This window comes from Onychomys torridus, chromosome 15 (genome assembly GCF_903995425.1).
Source record: "Onychomys torridus chromosome 15, mOncTor1.1, whole genome shotgun sequence".
Lineage (NCBI taxonomy): Eukaryota > Metazoa > Chordata > Mammalia > Rodentia > Cricetidae > Onychomys > Onychomys torridus.
In genome coordinates, this window is record NC_050457.1 from 73,236,518 (window position 1) to 73,255,927 (window position 19,410).

At 47.4% G+C, this 19,410-nt stretch overlaps 1 protein-coding gene across 1 annotated transcript in view; it reads right to left on the reverse strand.

The window, feature by feature from the left end:
- Window positions 1-4,338: 4,338 nt before the first annotated feature.
- Window positions 4,339-19,410, reverse strand: part of Ube2ql1 (ubiquitin conjugating enzyme E2 Q family like 1) — a 40,213-nt gene continuing 25,141 nt past the window's right edge. The window contains exon 2 of the mRNA XM_036207208.1: window positions 4,339-5,679. Coding sequence (XP_036063101.1) covers window positions 5,548-5,679 — 132 coding nt within the window. The 3' untranslated portion in view covers window positions 4,339-5,547. The remainder of the gene's footprint in view (window positions 5,680-19,410) is intronic.

The following is a 19,410-nucleotide window of genomic DNA, read 5'->3' on the forward strand; positions in this document are numbered from 1 at the left end:
AAAATTGGAAAATCTAAATTTTCTGGATAGGTATCACATAACAAAATTAAATCAAGACAAGATAAACAATTTAAATAGACTTATAACCCCTAAGGAAAGAGAAACAGTCATTAAAAGTATCCCAACCAAAAAAAAAAAAAAAAAAAAAAAAAAAAAAAAGCCCAGGACCAGATAGTTTCAGTGCAGAATTCTACATGCAACAAAGAAAGAGAATTACAGACAAATCTCCTTCATGAACATTGATGCAAAAATACTCAATAAAATACTGGCAAACTGAATCCAAGCACACATCAAAAAAATTATCTACCGTGACCAAGTAGGCTCTATTCCAGAGATGCAAGGATGGTTCAACATATGAAAATCTGTCAAAATAATACACCATATAAACAAACTGAAAGAAAAAACCCACATGATCATCTCATTAGATGATAAAAAGCTTTCAACAAAATCCAACACCCCTTCATGATAAATGTCTTGGAGAGATCAGGAATACAAGGAACATACCTAAACATAATAAAGGCAATTTACAGCAAGCCGACAGCCAACACCAAATTAAATGGAGAGAAATTCAAAGTGATCCCACTAAAATCAGGAACAAGACAAGGCTGTCCAATCTCCCCATATTTATTCAATATAGTACTCAAAGTCATAGCTAGAGCAATAAAACAGCAAAAGGAGATCAAGGGGATACAAATTGGAAAGGAAGAAGCCAAACTTTTGCTATTTGCAGATGGTATGACCGTATACATAAGTGACCTTAAAAATTCTACCAGGGAACTCCTAAAGCTAATAAACACCTTCAGTAATGTGGCAGGATACAGGATTAACTAAAAAAAAATCAGTAGCTCTCCCATATACAAATGATAAAAGAGCTGAGAAAGAAATCAGAGAAACATCACCCTTTACAATAGCCACAAATAATATAAAATATCTTGGGGGTAACTCTAACTAAGCAAGTGTAAGTCCTGTATGACAAGACCTTTAAGTCTCTGAAGAAAGAAATTGAAGACATTGTCAGGAAATGGAAAGATCTCCCATGCTCATGGATAGGTAGGATTAACATAATAAAAATGGCAATTTTACCAAAAGCAATCTACAGATTCAATACAATCCCCATCAAAATACCAACACAATTTTTCACAGACCTGGAAAGAATAATACTCAATTTCATATGGAAAAACAAAAAAAACCCAGTATAGCTAAAAGAATCCTGTACAATAAAGCAACCTCTGGAGGCATCACGATCCTGGACCTCAAACTCTACTATAGAGCTATAGTAATAAAAACAGTTTGGTATTGACATAAAAACCAACATGTGGACCAATGGAATTGAATGGAAGATCCTGACATTAATTCACACACCTATGAACACCTGATTTTTGACAAAGAAGCCAAAACTGTACAAAGGGAAAAAAAGAAAGCATCTTCAACAAATGGTGTTAGCATAACTGGATGTCAACAAGTAGAAGATTATAAATAAGCTCATATCTGTTGCCATGCACAAAACTTAAGTCCAAGTGGATCAAAGATCTCAACATAGATCCAGTTACACTGAACCTGACAGAAGAGAAAGTAGGAAGTAGACTTGAATCCATTTGGCCCAGGAGACCACTTGCTAAATATAGCACCAGTAGCACAGACACTGAGAGCAACAATTAATAAATGGGATCTCCTGAAACTGAGAAGCTTCAGGCAAAGGACACAGTAAATAAGGCAAAACAACAGAATTGGAAAACATCTTCACCAACCCCACATCTGACAGAGGGTTGATATCCAGAATATATAAAGAACTCAAGAAATTAGACATCAAAATACTGAAAAATCCAATTTAAAAATGGGCTACAGAGCTAAACAAAATTCTCAACAGAAGAATCTCAAATGACCAAAAGACATTTAAGGAATTGCTCAACATCCTTAGTCATCAGAAAAATGCAAATCAAAATGACTCTGTGATACCATCTTATACCTGTCAGAATGGCTATGATCAAAAACACTGATGACAGCTTATGTTGGAGAGGATGTGGAGCAAAGGGAACACTCCTCCACTGTTGGTGGGAGTGCAAACTTGTACAACCACTTTGGAAATCAGTATGGCAATTTCTCAGACAATTGGGGATCGATCTACCTCAAGACCCAGATATATCACTCTTGGGAATATATCTAAGGAATACTCAATTATAGCACAAGGACACATGCTCAAATATGTTCATATCAGCATTATATGTAATAGCCAGAACTGGGAAACAATCTAGATGCCCCTCAACTGAAGAATAGATAAAGAAAATGTGGTACATATACACAACTGAGTGCTATTCAGCAGTGAAAAACAATGACATCATGAAATTTGCAGGTTAATGGACAGAACTAAGATATCATCCTGAGTGAGGTAACCTAGACTCAGAAGGACAAACATGGTATGTACTTACTCATAAGTGGATACTAGGTGTAAAGCAAAGGATAACCAGACTGTAACCCACAGCTCCAGAGAAGCTAGGAAACAAGAAGGACCCTAAGAGGGATGCATGGATCACCCTGGGAAGGAGAAATAGATGAGAGCTCCATGAGCAAACTGGGGATGAGGGGTTAGCAATGGAGTGTAGGGTATGGGGGATGAGAACATAAAGGAGTGGAATGGTCAAGCTGGAACAGGGATGGAGTGGAGAGCAATGAAAGAGATATCATGATAGAGGGAGATATCATGGGGATAGGGAGAAACTGGGTGTTAGGGAAGTTCCCAGGAACCCACAAGAATGACCCCAGGTTAGACTACTAGCAATAGTGGAGAAGGTGCCTGAACTGGCTTACCCCAGTAATCAGATGGGTGAATATCCTAACTACCATCATAGAGTCTTCTTCCAGTAACTGATGGAAGCAGATGCAGAGATCCACAGCCAAGCTCTAGGCCGAGCTCCAGGAGTCCAGTCGAAGAGAGAGAAGAGGGATTCTGTGAGCAAGGGGCAACAAGATCATGATGGGGAAACTTACAGAGACAACCGAACCAAGCTAGTGGGAACTCATGAACTCTAGACCAACAGGTGTGGAGCCTCATGGGACTGGACTAGGCCCTCTACATATGGGAGACAGTTGTGCAGCTTGGTCTGCTTAAGGGGCCCTTGGCAGTAGGATCAGGATCCATCCCTGGTGCATGAGCTGGCTTTTGGGAGCCCATTATCTGTGGTGGGACACCTTGCACAGCTTGAGGCAGGGGGAGGGGCTTTGACCTACCTTTACTGGATGTACCAGGCTCTGCTGACTCCCCATGGGAGGCCTTGCCTTCTTGGGGTGGTTTGGAGGGGAAGGCTGGAGGGGAGGGAGGAGGGAAGAGAAGGGGGAATTTGTGATTGGTATGTAAAACGAATAAAACATTCCTTAATTTAAAAAAGGAAAAAGTGATAAGACACAAAGTGATGATTTGGCTCCCAGGCACACCGGGAAGAGCCAGTCTCTGGCCTTTGAGATGAGTTTTTTTGGGTCTCTAAGCACATTTGAACAATGAGAATCCCACATTGCCCAAGCAATTGCTGGAATCAGCCAGAAGCTGGCTCTCCTTTCACAGTTGGAAAACCAAAGTGGCACCATTTGAGCATGGCCAGTCCTATAGCCATGCTTTCTGGTAGGTTCCAGTCAGCTCCCTGGAACCATTTGCGTCAACCAGGTGTTTGCAAGACTGGCTTCCTAAGATATGTTTCCATCCTGTAAAATGTTGCTCCATTTGGTATTTTGGTATTGGAAGTGTGTGAAATAATAATAATACTTTAAATGTAGATGAAAAACTTGCAGCGGGGCTGGAGAGCTGGCTCAGTGGTTAAGAGCACTGACTGCTCTTCCAGAGGAACTGGGTTTGATTCTCAGCACCTACATGGTGGCTCATCACAATCTGTGAATCAAGTTCCAGGGGACTGGATGCCCTCTAGTGGTTTCTGAAGGCCCCAGGCATGCATGTGGCGCACAGACATACATACAGGCAAACATCTATATACATTTAAAAAGGCAGACAGACAGAGAAAGGAAGAAATGGAGGAAGGGAGAAAGGAAAGGAGGGAGGGAAGGAGGAAGGGAGGAGGGGAGGGAGGAGGGGAGGGAGGAAGGGAGGAAGGAAGGGAGGAAGGAAGGGAGGAAGGAAGGGAGGAAGGGAGGGGAGGAAGGGAAGGAGAGAGGAAAGGAGGGAGGAAGGGAGGGAGGAAGGGAGGGAGGGAGGGAGGAAGGGAGGGAGGAAGGGAGGGAGGAAGGGAGGGAGGAAGGGAGGGAGGAAGGGAGGGAGGAAGGGAGGGAGGAAGGGAGGAAGAATGACTTCCAGTAGAAGGCTAGCTCACAATAATTGATCCTGGAGGCCAGGTGTCAGGTATGCATGGTTTTATTTAAAATGTGTCCAATAAGATTTTCCACTTGGAATGAACATTTTACCGTTTTCCAAATGTTATCATAAACATCATCTCCTCATTTCATGGAGTACCTTAGAAAGGTCTAGGTAATTTAACAGAAGAGCAAAGTGAAAGTGTGGTGAGATTAAATAACAGGAAGTTTGCACCGCAGTGAGGGTGCTCCCGCCTCAACCTCAGGGACACACAAGTGACTGGTGGGTGAAGTAACAGACCGGGTCATGCAAGTCCTCCACGTGTCACTTGGTGTCCTTTGGCAGTCCTGGTGTCTTCTGTCACTGGCACGGAAGACAAAATGAGTCCGATGACCTCAGCGAACGGACAATTGTCTTTTGGTGGCCGAGAGGAGATGGACACAGACGCACTGTTGGTGGAGCATTCCCTAATGTCTGAAGAGAACGTTCCCTCTGGCGGGTCTGCTGCTCTGAGCCCCAGGGGCGTGCACCTTCCGTCCTGAACCCCCCTGGTGACCCCAGCACCCCCTGCCTCTCATCCAATGGCACTGGTTGACCTGTGAACAGCACAAGGTAAGCAAGGGAGCACATTTTAATCAAGTGGACAGTTGTAGTTTTAAGTCAGCACTAGAACCCGGCAATGTGAAGGTTTGTGTTTTCATGAGCCAAAGGTCATAGCATGAATGAGGTCTAAATGTCATCACAGCAGACCACAGGCCACAGAAAGAAAGATATGTCTTCAAGTTATGTCGACCTGCCAGGAAGAGAAAGAGATAAAGAGCACAGCAGAACAGGGAGGGGCCAGCAGGGCCCAGTGGTGCGCCGTGCTCCAGACCTGGGAGCAACGCCTTGTACATGGAAATGAAGAGGGCGGGGCATTGAGATTCCGGCCGCTGCTCAGAGCTGCTGTCAGGGAAAGAAGCTAAGGGCTATGGGACAGGTGGGCGGAGGGGCCGGGGGCTGGGAAACATCATCATCTCGACGTTTGTTCTAAAGTGACTTAGAGACGGTCGTTTATTATGGAAACACAATCCTGAACAGTTTGCTCTTTCTCTCCGTAAACACACCAGTTCATAAATAACTTAAGTGTGTCCTTTGAATTCGGGACACAGTTCTGGCTGGAGTAGAAAAGGGTAGAAGATGCGCAGCGGTGGGAGGAGATGGCAGGGTGGAGTGTGGACGGGCTGCTGAAGCGTCGAGGGTGCGAGCAAGCATCAGCCGTCAGACACGGGCGGGGTGACCCAGCCGTATTTCTCGTGAGTCTTCACCAAACTCTTAAAGGTAGCTTCGGCTTCCTTGCGGCTGAAGGACTTTTTTGACTTGCCGGCTTTTCTGCAGATCCGACCCTGTGTGAGATGGAAAGAGACACCGGGTTAGAGCCATAGCAATGGACCGGTCTCCTGATAGGTTTGTTGAAAGTAGTGGGCATTTCTGATGTCAGAATGGAGGTGAAGTGTTGACCACCAGCAAGGACGATGGGGCACTCTCATGGAACAGGTAGGGGGCTACAGCTTTCTATGACAGAGAGCACAATGGAGAGCCAGAGACTGTAAACTTTTTGGGGGTGCAGACACTTTTGTTTCCAAACCATAGCCTCAGCTTTATCCAAACTGTTCAGTCTGTGAGGCTGGAAGGCAGCCTCCCTGCATCTCTGAGACACAGTTGAAGGATCCCTTAGGAGAAGAGCATCATTTCAGACCGAAGCCTTCTCACTAGAACGGTTCAAGTGTAACTTCTGGGTTTTCTTTGATAGTCACGGAAACAAATACATTTATATATAGATGTGTATATTATGTGTTCACAATGCAATTAAAAACTAAAATTTAAAATCCACGCTTGGGAACAATTACTGAATTCCTGTCATTTCAAGCATTATATAGCTTGGGAGATAGGTGTGTGGGGGGTCAGAGGTCAGAACCACATTCTCAAAAAGACTGTGTGTGTTCTGAAGGACTGAGGACCAGGTCGTACCGTGGGCCAGAGAACCTGTTCCACCTGAAGGTGGCTGAGAAGACTCAGAGAAGAAGCTGGGTGTGTCCAACCATTTGATAGGTGACAACATGTTCTCATCTACAAAATTCACTCTTTGAAAAACCACATAATTGAGTAACTAAAAGGATGCAAAAAAAAAGTCTCATAATGTTTTCAGTAAGTTCATGCTTTCATGTTGGGTCAAATTCATAACTATTCTCAGCCACATGTGGCCTGAAGGCGGAGGGGTGGACATGTCTGCTAGGCCATGAGAGATGAGAAAAGAGGTGTCAGGATTGAAACAAACGTATATCTGAGAGCCTGTGGTTTGTCACCAGAAGTTGGGATGACAGTGGATCCTTACTGGATAGCCTGCTGTGGCTCTTAGTCATCTAGCCTCTTAAGTGACTGCTGACTTGAGTTGTCACCTTTGACCTTGTGGGCATGCTCACTCCTCATCAGGGTCATGCTTTCCTGGGGTTTAGTTTTCTCTTTGAGCAACCATGCACATGTTATACACAGATGGGGCCCAAACACCTCACAAGACACAACTGCCTTCCATCAGCTGGCCACCTGCCTCCAGTTGCCCACTACTTCTTGGTAATTGAAAAGGGTCTGTGTATTCCTGGGGTGCTACACTGATGTCACAGTGTGACCGTGTGCATGTCCTGGGCCTTGAACTGGAGTCAGGTCTCCATACTACACCACAGCCCTGCTCTACCACCCATACACGGAGGGGGGCCTCCGCCCAGGCTGTGGGGCCAGAGGCTAGAAGCTTGCTGCAACCCTAGCTCTCTCTGGTTAACAAATGAGAGGTGCTGGACTGGCCAAGGGTGCAGATCCTGGAAACCTGAGGATGGAAGAGCAGCCTGCACGCGTGAAATCAGAGCTTGTAGTCCGATGGGGCCTTCTTAGTCATAAGCCAGAAATCTAGGCAGGGGTGCTCTCCCCATTTCCAATGGCTCTCGGGCTTACTGCTGTCTCCTGCTACCCAGGACACCTGACGCCCCTATAAAGTTCCAGTCAGACCAAGTGAGCTTTCAGAGGGAGAAGGAGGACCTGAGGAGAGGGGAGGGAGCAGCTGCCTGGTGACTGTAACGACGTCCATCAGTCTCGCCCGAGTATGAGCTCCATGCTTACTTATGTACTTTGACATTTTAGGAAGGGTGGATATACCCTATAACAAGGGGCCACCCAAGTCTAGAACTCCCAAAGCTGTGGCTGCGGTCAGAGTCCGAAGCTTTGGCATCACACATGGGGAAAATGTTTGTGCAGGAAAGTTGGCTCGTACATCCATGAGGGCAGGCGATTTGAGATAATGTGAGTATTTTAACCATCTCTTTTATTCCTTTGTCCGGCACTGATGACTGATGATCTGACTGAGAATCCTGAATAAAAGGACCCAGACAAACAGGCTTGCAGCAATTTTGGAATATTCAATGGCTTTGTCACGAACATAAACTTGGCCTGTTCTTCGTGAAAGTCCCAACTGTTACGAGACACAACCGACAAACTCCCAGTGGAACAAGTGGCCTTTTGTTGCCTTTTTCCTCTTCCCGGGAGGGTCATGAACATAGAGTCCAGTGCAAAGTCAATTTGATGGCCGGAGAGAGGCTGCCAGAAGCCTGCAGCTCAGTGCCTGCTCTCCACCAGGCTAGCCAGTGGGAGGCTCCCAGCCCTGTAGTGAGCACACACGGCCTGCCTGCTTCAGATTGTCGGCCACCTCAGTATTACACAGGCCAACATTAGATTTCCAAAGCAGCATTTCTTTTTCTGGTTCTGCCAGTGGCTGAGTGGTTTTCACTGGTGTGCCCTGCAGTGCCACGAGACAGGGAGAGGAGACCCCCTCTCCCACACGTCCTGTGGCCATTGCTGAGTCTATAAGGGAGTCTCCAGATTGCATTAGCTGAGTGGCAAGACTCACCCTGAATGTGGCTGGCAACATTCCAGGCAACATTCAGGGTCCCAGACTGAGTGAGGAGAAAGCCAGCTCAGCAAGCACCCAGAGCTCAACTTTCCCTGCTTCTTCACAGAGCGCGGGATGGGATGCCGCCTCACACTTCCGCTGGCATGACTTCCCTGTGGTGATAGACTGTACCCTGGATCTGCCTGCTCAGAGAAGCCGCCTTTCTTTAAGTTACATTTGTCAGAACTTTGGTAGTGACAAGAACAGTTAACCAAGCACTCGTTACAGATTCACTGAGACAGGAAAAGGAATAGGAAACACTGAAAACGGTGAAGGAGATACAATTAAGGACTGTCTGTCTTATGCTCAGAGCGTCCATCCTCCCGGTCTGTTTCCGTATAACAACCAGAGTCTAGTCTCAGATATTTCTCTTGAATAACTCTCATTTCTTCTCAACTGTCTCTACTTGCATCTCTCGAGAGAAGACTCGGATGTGACACTCTTCACCCTTCACTAGGAGAGCCTGGTGACATCCTCCGGAGTCTATGACAATATTCGTGGTGTTCTTTCTCTCTCCGGAGCTGCGGTTGTTAAGGTGGCACCAGGGAAACACAGTGTTTGTCTCCTCAGCCTTTAGGGGCTCAGCTGAACAGTGCTAAAAAAGAGGGCTAATGAGAACACAGAATCCGGACCTGCACTCGAGAAACAAAACCATTAAGTGTGCCTTTGGTTTGATCTTGCTTTGCTGAGGGCTTAAAAAAAATATAGATCTGAGTGGTGCAGCGGTGGCACGAGCCTTTAATCCCAGCACTCGGGACCAGAGCCAGGTGGATCTCTGTGAGTTCGAGGCCAGCCTGGTCTACAGAGCGTGATCCAGGACAGGCACCAAAACAATACAGAGAAACCCTGTCTCAAAAAAAAAAAAAAAAAAAAAAAAAAAAAAAAAGATGTGTGTGTGTGTGTGTGTGTGTGTGTGTGCTCTCGAGTGTGTGTGCACGTCCTTGTGCAGAAGCCAGAGGTCAAACTCGGTGTCACTTCTCAGGTACCATCCATCTCCACCTCACATTGTGATATATGATTTCTCACTTTATCTGGAACTCACTGATGAGGCTGAGCTGAGTCCCAGCCATCTTCCCGTCTTTGCTTCCCCAGTACTAGGATTATAAGCATGCCCCACCATGCTCTTTCTACATGGCTTCTGGATGTCAGGCTCAGGGTCTTAGGCTCACATAGCAAACACTTTACCTACCAGGCTCTGGCTTTTGGAGGTGGGAGGGCAGCTATGTGATTAAACATGAGGACATTCCCACACAGCCAACAGGCTAACAGGTGGATCCAAAGACAGGGTCTCTCTAACTCTGCATGGTTCCCATTGTACCTTAGTTGCCAGGGTTACCCTCAGCTGCCTTGTGGCCTCATCCATTTAGCGTGTTGGGCACTGGGTTAAAGAAGACAAAGTGATGCCCCCTTTAGGAGCTTTGGGACCAGCATCTGGACACGATGAGGGTACAAGTGTGTTGTGGCTTTGTTGACACTGGGGCTAGATGAGTCTGCTGTGAGTTATTCTGTACAGAATTGGTATAAGCATCATGCCTGGCCTCATCCCACTAGGTGCTCGGTATGACGTGTTCTTGACCAGATAATGACAGATCTCCCAGGAGAACATTCATTACCAACGGATATCTTGCTTAGGGACAAGCAAAGGGGGCTGGGCCCATCCTTACTGTTCATCAGATTCATGTAGCCATGTTTCTGGACTGGGAGCAGTGCTGGCTGCTGGATTGAGTCAGATTCTAAATGTCTTCCAGCCCAGCTCAGGAAAAGGAGAGGAAGGAGCAACGAGAAAAGATGTGGGGCTGGAGAGATGGCTCAGCTGTTCAAGGCTAGACTCACGACCAAAAATACAAGAGAAGAGGTGTGACAATGCCTGTGTCCCCAGGGATTCTTCTTGGTGGTGCTGGAATTAGTTTTGAAATGTAGCCCTAAGTAAAGGCTTGAAATAGACTGCTGTACTCTGGGAGCCACGGGCAGATGCTCTGTGGGCTTACATATGGAATTTTTAGGCTTTGTGGCGTGCGCGCGCGCGCGCGCACACACACACACACACACACACACACACACACACACACACACACACGTGTGTATGCTTACGCATGCGTACACACACGGAGTGGGGGAGGAGTAGAATTCAGCAGATTTGCTGGTATGTCCTTATCCCAGTACTCCCTCCACACGTGCATGCCGGGACAAGCTCTCAGTTTTGTTGTCTGTAAAAGAAGCATCACGTTGTATCAGAAGACACCAGGTTTCCAAAAAGATTCAAGTGCAAAGCGGTGAATGGGTTTTTACTGTCAAGACACCATGCCGTCCACGACCTTTAAGATCACGTCAGTTTGCCTCCTTTCAGAACAGTCACAGAAACTCTGTCTTTTAAAGTGGAGGTTATTATGACTTAGGTTATTTGTTATAAAACCGCCTTCAGGCAGACCAGACACGTTGTGTTATCTAATTTCTCGGACTTTTCATCTTCATGGTAACTGACCTGAACACCTCAGTTCTGTATTGCTCACTTCCATAGGTTTTTATCTATAAATAACCCTGTTTGGTATTTGTGCTCCATTTGTTTGTGGGTTTTGAGTGTACATTAATGTTTCCAGATTCCTCTTGTAGAATTTCCAGGCTCCTGAACATTTTTTTTTTCCTCTGAGCCCTAATTCTAGAGCTGAGCCTTCCTTTCAAACCAGTTAGAAGTATAATTGCTGGTTTCAGGCATTCAGGAACCTTGTGCTGCAGCACAGCTTCCAAGCCTGGTAGCCCTTCCCCAGGCTTCTTCTCTGTCACACGACTCCCTGGGGAGATGCATAAACCTCACTGGCTCCTACCTTGAAGGAAAATGGGACACCCCGGTGTTTGGAGACTTGAAAGGAGACCCACCGGGTGGCAGACTTTCTTTTAAGGTTGGAAATTCAAAGCAAATCCTCAGCAAAATCCATTTGTAAGTTTCCAAAGGGGCAGGTAAGATACAACACAGATAAGTCGGCTTCAAAGAAACCAGCTGCCCAGTCACAGCAAAGGACACTTATACCATAGGAAAGAGACCTTTCGGGATGGGGTAAACCGAGGCATCAGATGGAAGGGCTTGGAGCACATGCAGCTGTTAGCATGACCTGTGAATGTGTGCATGCATGTGTGAGTGCATGTATGTCACTCATATGCATGAGTATCTGTAAATGCACGTGTGTGTGTGTGTGTGTCAGTGTGCACAGGCACATAGCTTGTCATAGTCGAGTCTGTGCAAATGTAAACACCATAGTGGTGACTTTCAAACTGTGGGGACAAATAAGTTCCCTGAAGGGATATGACCACTGCCTAGAGCCCAGCAGTGACTTTAAGGCCAGCTTCTTGCTGAACAGAGGGAGCCCCAGGCTGCATGGGTTAGTCTGGAGGTCAGTCAGTTCTGTGTCCAGGCCCAGGCTTTCCAACTGCAATCAACACTGAGGGTCAAGAGGACAGAGACCAAGGGGCCTGAGATGGTGGGAGCATGCCCTTGGTGCAAAAATGTACTGCTTTGGAATGCCAGTGGGGGTTGTCTAAAGTGAAAATCCCAGATTGCTAACTTCCCTCACGCCTCTGGAGGACAGTCACAGACCCACAGTTACTGGTGAACAGCTGCTGCCTGGCTGTTTTCACATAGGTCATTTCATCAGGTCCTCAGGACTTGTATTGAGCCAGATATTCTATTCCTTGATTTCTAAAGGTTACAGAAGAGCCTGATCTGCTGAGACTGGAGGTCCTGGACCCCAGGAGATCTTGACAAGACCCAGGGAAGAACATGATGGTCAGGGCCTCTGGGAGGGGTCCAGAACACACCAGGGAGGAGGGCTTCCTGGGAAGGCTGGAGGAAGATTTACCGAGCATGGTGGGTCACCCTCAGGGACCCAGAGCATTCCAGTGACCCCACCATTGATGATTCCTGTCAGCCCATCTGCTCAGTTCCAATCTCCAGCACCTGAGCTTCAGGTTTCTGTGTCCTCAGATGGGATTTCATCGAAAGGTTTCTGCCTGCCAAGTGTGGCTCAGGATTCCTTTCATAGACACCCTGTAACAGATTCACTTAAACCCCTCTCTGGCATGATGCTCCAGACAATTTGAAATCTGAAGCAGTTCATATCCAGAGCATTTTGGGTAAGTCATATGTTTGGAATAGTCATATGTTTTCAGAGGATGTAATTCTGCACACAAAAGGGGGCAGTGGGTAGAGAGTGACCTTTCCCCATGTCCCAGTAGCATGTACTCCCAGTGGGATGCAGTGTGTCAGGCCCGGAAGAGCACAAGGTTAGACAGAACACTGGGTCAAGGCTGTCTTTGGCATGAGTTTCCTGGGAGGTGGTTCAGTGGGCTTGGGGCTTAGGTCAGCTTAGCTACTGTCAGTGCAGAGAAGAAGGGTGAAGGCCTGGCAGAGGCAACCCTGTGTCAGTCCAACCAGACATATGTGGGCAGGACTTGGGAGAGATCAGTGAGGACAGGATACCAGAGTAGCTTAAGGAGAAAGCAGGTTTCCAGGACTAGGTGCTAAGTCTGCGCTGGTTGGGTTTGGGATGAACATCAGAACTCCAGGCTGAAGGGGTAGGGATGGCTGGCTTGGCTCTCGCATCAAGGAATCTGAACAATTTTTGTGAAGAAGGTGCACAGGACAGATGGGAGGGAGGGAAGGAGCCTGCCTCCACTCTCTAGTGGACCATAAGCCTCTCAGGAGTCACTCTCGCCTGGCCCCAGTGTTCTCCTTGTCCTGTGTGTCAATAACCACTATAGGGGTGAACTTCTGTGGTCCATGGAGAGAGCAAGTGAGGACACACATGTGGCCCCAAATCACCCACAGCGCCAGCTCTTAAGGAGTCTTAAATGTGTGAAGGTGTTTGGATGTGAAATGTCCCCAGATTGGGGTGCTGTTTCAAGAGGCAGTGGAATAGGTAGGAAGTGGGTTGAGCTGGAGGAAGTAGATGGTTGGGGGCAGGCTCTAAGGCTGTTCTGGATCAAGGTCTGTTTCTGCTGAGATGCTCCCTCCTCCACAGAGCCACTCTACCTGTCTTTCCCACCATGATGGACTTCATCATCTCCATCCAAGAGCCGGAATCAATCCTTACACCCCCAAGTGGCTTCTGGTGTCAGGTATCTGATCACAGTGAATGAGAAAAGTTTAGCCAATGCAGATGGCTACTTGAGAACTCTCCTACTTTTATGTTTTAGTAGTTGCTGCATTTGGGAAGAAATATGTTTCTTTAACAGAAAGTGCAGCTTATCCACGAAGGAGCCCTAAGCGGGCAGTCTGAAAGTCCCCAGGAACTGGTCAAGTAACTGTCATCTGAAGAGTCTCCAGGGATTGCTAGAGACACTGGGAAAGCAAATGCATGGGGCTTCCTACTCCTCAGTTGGCAAGCCTGTTGAAGGGGGCCTCCAGTGAAATAGTAAGTATAGGAAATAATGAATAAAGGAGTGAATGAATGCAATGGGCAGATTAAGGACCCCATGATGTGATGGGAGGATAATAGATCATTTTTCTAAGAATCTGACTCTTTGGTGCAAGGTAGGAGAAAAGATCTCAATGCAAGACACTCCACTCAAGAGGAAATGTTTCCTCACAGAGCAATCTTACAGAACAACAGATTGTTTAACCCAGTCCCAAATATTTTCCCAATTCTTAAGCTGTTTATGGATTTAGGTACACTCTTAATTTTGTGAAACATCTTGGAAGGAGAAACTATCACTTGTTTTGTGTACATTTTGATGGTGTTCACGGAGAAGCTTTTAAAGTGAAGGCCCTTTAATTAACAATGCCATAAAAATTCCCCAGCCACTGCTGGCAATGCCAAAGGCATACTTCACAGAGTCTCAGAAACACAGAACATCATTTTCCTCTGCAGCCTAAAGAAAGTTCTGGCGATTGTTGAGCCTGCGTCGAAACGGATGGTGTTTTGTCGGAAGAATCAAGCACAGAAAAAGCAACATTTCTGCTAAAAATGCGCGTGATATCAGATGACCATTTTAAAGTTGCCTTTTTGAGACTCACTAGCACACTTCTGCTTGAGCATTCAGGTCCTCGGGGTGGGGTCCAGTAGAGCTTATCCTACCACAGTGGAGAGACAGCAAGACTTGAGTGAAGGGAGACACGGCCCGCTGTGCCAGACACGGTGCTCAGGCTGGGGCAGTCCTCACATGAGATATGCCGGGACACCCTAGCAGTTGGGCTCAGTGACCTGCTATGCACGTGAACTAACTGAGACACAGAAAGATCAGTGAGGCGCTTAAAGTCACAAAACTCGGAACACCCCAGCCAGATTCTCACAAAGGAATCTTTGGCTGTGAAGTTAGGGTGACCTATAACTTCAGGACAAGCAAGGCAGTGACACACACCCCCCCACCATTCCCCACAAATTTCCTCTCTTGGCTTCTCTGTGATGCCCTTCCCAGGGAGCTCTCTGCTGCTACTAATAACCCCTCTTTGAGTCTAGAGCTCCAAGCCTGTGCCTCATTATTGCCACTATGCATAAACCTCCAGTTTGCCATGATAGCCCTGCCTTGGTTGACACTTCTGGTCTTCCCCATCTTCCCAGAGATTTGATCTGTTCACGTTACCTGCTCTAGCTTCCTTCCCGTTGCTGCAATAAAACACTGTTCAAAAGCAACCTAGGGGAGGAAATGGTTTATTTGGCTCACACTTCTAGGCCATACTCCATCATTGAGGGGAGTCAGGGCATGAACACAAGCAAGAACTTGAAGCAGAAACCACAAGGCGGAACACTGCTGGCTAGCTTGTTCTCAGGCTCATGCATAGCCAGCTCTTTTATAGGGGCCAGGACCGCTTGCCCAGGAAATGACGGTGCCACGGTAGGCAGTACTCCACTGCATCAATTCACAGTCAAGATGTGTCTCCACATATCAGCCTGGTAGAGATAGTTCCTCAGTGGAGACTTTCCAGATGACTCTAGGCTGCACTGAGTTGGTAGTTAATGCAGTACGAGGGCAGTCCTGTTCCAAGATAAGGAGTAACTGGCACTGTTCTGAATCATTATTTTTGTGCTATGCTAGGAATTGAACCTAGGGCCTCATACACGCTGGGCAAGCACTCTACAGTTGAGGTATATTCCTGTCCATGGGTTGATTGATGGAGCTGCATGTATCTCAGTCTAGCCCCCAAACTCAAATGAAGTAAGGAATGACCCTGACTGATCTTCCTGCCTCCACCTCCCTGCTGCTGGGACTACAGGCATGCACTGCCACATTTGGCTTATGGATTCTGGAGGTGAGAACCCGGGCCTTGTGTGTGACAGGCAAGCACTCTACCAGCTGAGCAAGATTCCCAGCCCTCTTCATTTTTTTAGATACTGCTTTACATGGACCAAACTGGGATACATAGTCACCCCTGTGTCTTTTATTTTATAGTTCTCGATTCTGTGTGGGCAGTTATGAAAATATCCTTATGCGCCCACCTCATTTCATGGGTAGACCTATAGACTATGCTACATTGGTATTCTGCACTAAACATCTTATGCCAGGTCTTTCTTCCATGAGAGTATATCCATGTTATCACTGCTCTCAGCAACGCTTCTGGTCCCCTAGTCAAAGATGACTCTGTCTGATGGTGACTTTCAAGAACAAGGATGCTTTCCCAGACAATTTGGCCTCTTGCTTCAGATCCTGGCTTGCTTTCTTCCCTACCTTCAGATTTTACGTCTCTGTTCTCCATCTCCTTGGGACACATTTAGAAAATAGAATCAAGCATCCATCCCCCAGCACCACAGAAGTCTGTACCCATCCATTCCCACTCCTCTTCTGTTGGGGCTGGGGACAACTTTGCTCATTCCAGTTTGGGGCCACCCACCTGTGGCAAGCCCATGATGTCATTAATGTCTCCATCTGTTCTTACAGTCCTTGTCCCAGCCAGGGGCTTTCCTAGGATGTCACATAAACATGGATGGACCCATGGCTAGCCACACTGTGGAAGAGGTTACACCATCTCTGTCTCCAGGGAGGACCCCTCCCCTGCCCCCCAGGGATATACACAGCTGAGCAGATGGTTTCCAGAGAGACACATGTGATCAAAGTTACTCACACTTCCTGCCTTCCGCCCTTTCCCTACAGACAGCCGGACACTGGCAAGGCTCCCTCTTCCCCACATAGGACTATGCTTGCCTGTGACCCCAGACTCTGCCCCTTTCAGCTGCCATTGACTCGATCACTCTCCACCATCAAGCCATTGGAACATTTTTTTATTTCACCGCTCCTGCTATTCGATTCCCTCAGCACAGACAATAGGCAATGCCTTTGAAAAGAAACCCCTCCCAAACGAGGAGGTCCAAGATGGTACTAGATAATGTGACAGCAGAGAGTGCCAGGGGATTGGTGTGTGCAAAGAGAGAGCAACCGTGCTCTGATGTCTGCTCCTGCAGAACGTCGTGAATTGGAGGAAAATTGATTGTTGTAGAAAAAAATGCACTAAGAAGGAGAATGGGATTTCTCAGGCAGCCAGGACAGCCTGGAATCCACTCCGCAGATCGTTTTTAACCTTGAGGGACCAGTCTGCCTTTGCACTTGCTGTGGCATTTCACGGCTGTAGTCTGTTCTGTCAGCAACAGGACTTGTAACGACAGAGAAAGTTCACATTGCATATCACAGCACCCGCGTTTGCAGATGGGGAAAGAGTTGTGGCATTAAACAAATAAAACTCACTTGAGATATGTTTTCTGGAAAATTCAAATGAGAAAATGTTATGATTTGGGCACACACCACATAAAATACACACCACTCTTTTAGAATAATTTGTTCTTGGCATATAAACACAGCAATGAGACTATATGGACATTTATTCCATGTATTTTACCAAATGTGTCCCTGGGGACAGGAAGTTGAATTTTCAGCCAATACACATATCCACACACTTGTTGGGCAGAAGCCCACCAGGTGTTGCGGCATTGTTTGTAGGGACACAGCCTGGTGTACCAGGTGTGGCTTTTTCAGACAGCATCAGGTGAAGACTGAACTCCTGTTGTGGGGAAGGGTTGAGCCTCAGGGAAGAACAGTGAATGTTGGGAAGTCTCTATAGAGCGGCCTACGCTCTATCGACAGTCCACTTGGTCCTTAGTTTACCACTGTGTTCAGGGACATGACATTTACAGCTTCTGTCTCCACCACTTATCCAAAAACCAGTTCCACTCCATCCAGACACGTCACCAGGTCACTCTCCTTGTCTCAGAGTGGACATCTTTTAAGATCCAAATGCTTTCTTCCCAAAGTGTCTCCTTTTAATGCCTCATGGTGGAAGAAGCTACAGCAACTTCCATGGAGCTGTTTCTCTAAAGTCTGTAATGTCGCCCTGACGCCTGGTGGAGCACACCATCTTCTGGGCAGGAGTGCATGTCCGGTGCAGCCACAGCTATCCTGGGTGAGGGATGAAGGGCGGCTTCCATAGGCACTACTTTAGCATGAAGCGCTTGGCTTCAGGGCGATTATGGAGAATTTTTGCCATGGCTGAATTCCCAGTGGACTTGCAGTGTCTGCATCTGCATCAGCATGACCCAGAGGAGATCCTGGCCAGGGCTGAGCTCAGGTGGTGGGGTTTAGTGAGTCTACATAGGTATGTGAAGGTGGACAGTCTGAGGCAACATTGTGGTTATTACTGCCTCTTTGGAGGGATGTGGGTGGCTGTGTGGGTGTGGGCATGAGAGGTGGATCCACCGTGAGGCCCTTGATGCCAGGAGAGAGTAAACTGTCAAAGATCTAGAAACTTCAGCATCAACACTGGCCACTGCTCTAAGGGCTTAGATGTGTGGCTACCTTAGGTAGACTCTGGTGGGGGTGGGGTTTGTAATTCTTGGAGTTGGTGGGGATCACTGGTTTACTTATTGATTGCAGGAGTGTCTAACAAGGACAAGTGAGGTGATGATCACAAAGGCCAACTATGTTTTCCTGCTGAGAAAACTGTCATTAGCAAGTGGACTGAAGGCAATACCATCCCCTGAAGGGACAGAAGAGTGTTGTCACAAACATGTTGTGGTTTACAGGTACTTCTGTCCTCTGCAGCCCTTTCTCCCAAACAAGCTGAACTCAGTAGCATGCTTGTCAGAGCCTCTGCCCTTGGCCTTGAACCTCGTGCCTAGCCTACATTGGTCACCAGCCCATTTCCCTAATGAGCAAGCACAGGGGAGTCCTATCTGAGGCAGCAAGAATTCAGCCACTCTGTGACCCAGCGGGCAACCTCCAAACACCGTCTTTAAGCTGATGCCTCCCCGGGTGGAAAATTGGACCTTTAGGCCCTGAGAAACTTTTAATGACCAAACTCCCTACAAGAAGCCTTAAGCATTGGATACATTTGCCCCCAGAACACCCTCTGGATTGTTTTGTGCAGTGTCTGCTAATGAGGCGCTAATGAGGTGGCAGGCTGTAGGTGCTGAAGAAAGCATCCACTCCTGCAGGAGTGAAGACTCCCCTCTCTGCTAGGACTCAGGCTGTAAGGAGGAAGGGGAGCCCCCCTGCCCCTCCCACTCCCCCCAGTCCCGATCCCTAGGATCCTAGCTGCTCACCACCCTGATTTCAAAGGCCCCAAAGGGCTTATTTTGAGTCATTTAAGTGGGTGTGATGCACTTAACCCAAGTCATCCCAATACACTTTACAGAATCACTCTCTTTCCAAAAGCCTGCTCCATGCAGGCCTGGCTGTGAAACCCAGCAGCCACCAGCAGAGGCTAAGCCCTGTAGGCCTGTGCATCAGTGCTTCTAGGTTATTCTGCCTGCTCTCCCCACACCTTCAGGGCACGTGTGTCCTGTAAGGCTGTGGATTCCAGGCCTTCGCCAGAGTGCGAAGGTCCCTCCACCCCACCCCAGCCTCCTCCAGTCACTCCTTCACTGCCACCCACATCACCTTCCTACTCCCCATTGTTGACTGACATGATGTCTTGTGCAATTCAGAGCCCCAAGTACAAAGAAAATACCAACCACACAGTGTGCTGCAACCAGCTGGAGGAGAAGAAAGGCTCCATATGACTTCAGGGCTGCACTATGTCTTTCAAAACTCTTTCTAATCTGCTGGCGTTATACAGGTGCTCCGAGCAACTGGGGCTGGCTCCAGAGTAAATGAGACCCAACACTTTTTTATGTTGCCAATGGAACAGGGTAGAGATATGGCCAGAAACAGCTTAGTGAGTGTT